Below are 4,426 nucleotides of genomic sequence, written 5' to 3'. Positions count from 1 at the left end.
CTCCTCTAAGGGCTCTGGGGGACTGGAGAATGGAGGGCTAAAGAGCGCTTTTGATTACGGCGCCGTCCTCGCTATGGAGAAAACAACGGGATCATCAAGCACAATGTTGCTGCTCTTCAGCTAGACAACGACTCCAGGATTGCGACTGAATGGGGTTTAACAACAGCCATTCATCTCCCTTGCGCTTTGCATCCCTGGGTGGCGAGAGCCAAGTGCCTCCAGCTTAACCGAGCCTTCCTCTCCCTTGGAATCAACATGCCGTTTGAGACACTCACACAGGCGGGGGCTGGGAGAAGGGAAGTGCAGCTGATGAGACATCTCTGGCAAAGACTCTTGTGTCACTCACCAAGGAAGACGAAACCAGCTGCGCGAAGTTTCCAATCTCTTTCCTGCTCCGGAAAGGTTAAGGGCATCATGCATTGTGGCGCTGGCAGACACACACACACAAAAATTCACATTTTAAGCAAGCAAACAAACATCCAGAAAGGACGAATTCGTATTAACTCGCATCCAGGTTCTATAAACCTGCCATGTATATTTTGGGTCCCTGCTACAGACACAAGCAAACCGAGCAGGGGGAATCCCTCTACTTTTGTATCCCACGGGATATTTGGCTGATGTGTGGGTTAAAGTTGGAGCATTAATCTGCATTAAGGGAACATGAAGCATAATAAAGGCAGTCAAGGATCCTCAGCTTTATTAAACTCCTTACCTGCTAGAGAGCGATGATAGGACCTAGTTTCATTTCAAATGTCATTTGAGAATCAGGGGGCAAGAAAATGGCAGAAAGAACAGGGCTACCACAACAGGATAAAGGGGTGGGGTGTATATTTGTTAGGGAGAGACACTAGATTTTGGAAGAGACCAAAGATTATGAAGTCCGTCCAACCCAACTCTGACACATGGCCTCATCTTCACCACATCATGCTACTTTAAACAGTGATGGCTCCTTGCAAAGCATCCTGGGAACTGTAGTTTGTTAAAGGTGCTGAGAGTTGTTAGAATTCCCAGCGGTCCCTGGGAAGGGGGATTGCTTGCTAAACCGCTCTGAGAACTGTAGCTCTGTGAGTGGACTTTGATAATAATCTCCTAATAACTCTTAGCACCCTTACCAAACCACAGTTCCCAGGATTATTTGGAAGAAGCCATGGTTGTTTAAAGCGGTATGGTATTATGCGGCTGGGGTCATGTGTCAGAGCTGGGTTGAATTTCATGAACTTTTGGTTTCCTCCAAAATCTAGCGTCTTCCCCGACGCCATGTTTAAAGTGGTACGATGCTCCCCATATACTGAAACCACATCATTCAGATCACAAAGCAGCCAAGTGAAAATTGGAAGTATCTATATCTATCTATCTATCTATCTATCTATCTATCTACCATCTCCTTAGTTCGAAATTCTCTGCTTCCTCTACTCCTTGTGTGTCTCCATAACAGAATATATGCTGGGCACCCCTGCCCCAAGTTGCCTTTTGAATCATTTCTATGGGAATTATTTCGAAGCACCTTCTAATGTAGTTAATGGGACCCACAAATAAATGTGGTTGACCGAGAAGCCTGCCAGGTTCACCTCTCAGCTCGACGAGAATTCCTTGCCAGGTTTTGCTAGAATGTTGCCGGTACCCACATACCCTCTTCTAAGGCTGGTGATAGAGAGACCTCTCATTTTAAAAAGGCAGTTTTTGTCACTAGCTTGTCTTTCTGAGAGGTGCTTCCCCAGTGCTTAAGTATTAGATGCTTGGTTTCCCTTTCCTGCAGATCAGGAGAGGTGGTTGTCCGCTAGATCAGCTTTTATTTTGGAGGGGGGCGCATTTGATTCTCATGCAGACGGTTCAGTCCCCGCATATCCAGGTAGAGCTGGGGGGAAACTCCAGGCTGAAATCCTGGATAGCTGCTGCCGGTCTGTGTAGGCAGTTCTGAGCTAGATAGATCAGTGATTTGACACAGCATAAGGTAGTTTATGTTCCATATTTGCTTCTTCCTATAACTTTCCATTGCAAGGAGTTTAGGAGAGGCATTCTGCCTTTTGTAGGTATGAACTCGACAAGCTGGATTCAGTTACAGACGGTTTTCTCCTCTGAGACCAGAGTGGAAAGTTTTTGGTCACCTTGACCTGTGATAGTAAAAGGTGGCGCTCGCTGTTGTACCCCACCCCCCACGCGTTTTGGGAACTCTTCATTCAAGGGTTTTTGTCAATGGGAAGTGTGTCCTGCTGATCCCCCCTCCCCGGTCGCGGGCTTTGCTGACGTCACTAACGAGGCGATAAATATCTGTTGATATAATTGGATGTGAGATTCTGGGTTGTGATAGCAGGACGTTGCCCATTGCTGCTCTGAAACGGCCCCCATGATTTATTCAGCAGTGGATCGGGGCACGCAAGCGAGCTGTCAAGAAAGCGTCAGCTTATTAGGCAAGGGCTGCGTGATTCCAGAAGAGGGTCTAACCTATAAAAATCCCGCACCCGGGCTCTGATTAGGAAGCAAACTGATCACAAGGACGGCAGAAGACGGCTCCAATAGATACGCATCCTGAGAGGGAGACGAAAGGGGGCACCCAACTGCTGAGCGACTCCACCTGTCCGGCTTAAACTTCACCAGCATCTCCAAGGTATGAAAATATCCAGGTTAGCCTCACATGCACAAAAGGCAAACTTCTCTTAAGAAGCTACTGCCGCTGGGTAGTTTGGATAAGTGTGTGTTATTAAAGCGCAGGTGGTGTGGTGTGGTGAAGTGTGTGTGTGTGTGTGTGTGTGTGTGTGTGTGTAGTCTAATGAAAAAGTCATTCTGGGATCAGGATAGCAAGGGCTATTTAAGGGCAACAGAAGGTTTTCTGGAAGCAGTCAAGCAGCGTTTAAAAGAAATGAAGGAAGGTGTTACTTCGCTTGCTCTGAATGACTGAGACACCTGGGTTTCCTATGCTAAGGTTTTGATTAAAGTACCACCTGTCCAGTGCTCTGACCTGTAAGTAGCCTAGCCCATAAATTGCTATGCTGCGCGCTAAAGCATCGTGTTCTTTCTATTCGATGCATTTAATAAAGACGGGTGTCGAGGCAGCCTTTGACCCAAAGAGGGGGATGCAAACTTTCCCCTTGTGAGCGGATTTGACTGGGTTGACTGGGCCATGGTGCAGATGAGTTCACAGTTGCGATGGGGCAGGGGACAGCTATGTCCCTTCAGCACCGCGGACAGCGACCGTCGCAGCAGCGGCGGCGGGCGGGGATACCTTCCCCTTCCCCTCGCTAGGGTTTGCCGACCCAAGGGCGGGAGTCCGTCTGACAGCAAACTATGCCCATTCCCTTCCCCTCTTGTGACTTTTCCAGATCTGGCCGCCGAATCATGAAGATCCAGCTGCTGGTCTCTACAGGGATCCTGCTGGTCGCTCTGCTGCCCTGCCATGAGTGCCGAGCCCTCGGCAAGAGCGTCCCAGCCGACCCCGCTCTGCAGCAGCCGGATCTCCTCCAAGAGCAGCCGCAGGCGCTGCCCATCTTGCTCCGCGTGGGAGAAGAGTATTTCGTGCGCTTGGGCAACCTGCACAAGACCCCCTCTCCCGCCGCCTTCTCCTTCTCCTCCTCCGCCTCGGGCGGCAGCCACCTAGCCGCGTCTGCTTCGGCCGGCAACTTTTTCCGAGCGGCCGTCCAGCAGCTGCAGAACGTGCGGGAGCGCTCGCTAGAGGGCGCCGCCGAGCCCTGGCCAAGCGACGCCGACAGCGGGGCTCCCCTCGACGCCGCCCCGAAGGAGAAGCGCTCGTCCAAGGACTCGCCGATCTCCATAGACCTGACTTTCCACCTCCTCCGGCAACTCTTGGAAATGGCCCGAGCGGAGCAGCTGTCGCAGCAGGTCGAGAGCAACAGGAAAATGCTGGAGACCATCGGGAAATGAAGCGCTCTCCGCCCTCCGCCCGCCCCCTACCAAAGAGATCCTCCAGTTCACACACGATATTTACACAGATTCCCTCGTGCTGTTCTCCTCTTCTTTTCACCGAGAGCTTGATCGACGTAGAGAGTGTCCAGTCGACACGCAGCCTAACCTAGCGCGTCAGTAGCATGCCCAGCGTTGTACCCAAGTGTCGTTTGTGACTTGCTGTCCTAACTCTTTGTCCCCCCCTTCCTCTTCCCTCGTTGTTACGATTAATGCAACTCTTTGAGGGTGGGGTCCAGCGGCTCAGCCACTGGAAGCTGGGCGAATGAGAGAGAGCCTTGTCTTTTTGGGTTGGTGGGCGGGGGAGAGGGTTGGGGCGTCCTCCTCTGTACTGAGCTTTATTTATTTTTATTTTTTATTTGGAAGCCACTCTCCTTTCTCTCTCTCTCTCTCTTTCTCTCTTCTTTGTAAACATTTCCACAAATAAAACATCTTTTCAGCGCTCGGTCGATTTGGTCGTGTAAGAGAACGTTTAATATTTATATTTTTAATAAAAGCTGCAAAGGAACAA

At 50.4% G+C, this 4,426-nt stretch overlaps 1 protein-coding gene across 1 annotated transcript; it reads left to right on the top strand.

Moving 5' to 3' along the window:
* Positions 1-2,314: 2,314 nt before the first annotated feature.
* On the top strand, positions 2,315-4,426 carry CRH (corticotropin releasing hormone). Its single transcript, XM_083623505.1, has 2 exons — positions 2,315-2,605; positions 3,318-4,426. Exon 2 carries the CDS (start codon positions 3,334-3,336, stop codon positions 3,874-3,876), a length of 543 nt encoding a protein of 180 aa, XP_083479631.1. The 5' UTR covers positions 2,315-2,605; positions 3,318-3,333; the 3' UTR covers positions 3,877-4,426.

The sequence above is a fragment of the Podarcis filfolensis genome (assembly GCF_964270895.1).
Source record: "Podarcis filfolensis genome assembly, chromosome: 7".
Lineage (NCBI taxonomy): Eukaryota > Metazoa > Chordata > Lepidosauria > Squamata > Lacertidae > Podarcis > Podarcis filfolensis.
This window is presented reverse-complemented; position numbering and strand designations above follow the sequence as displayed.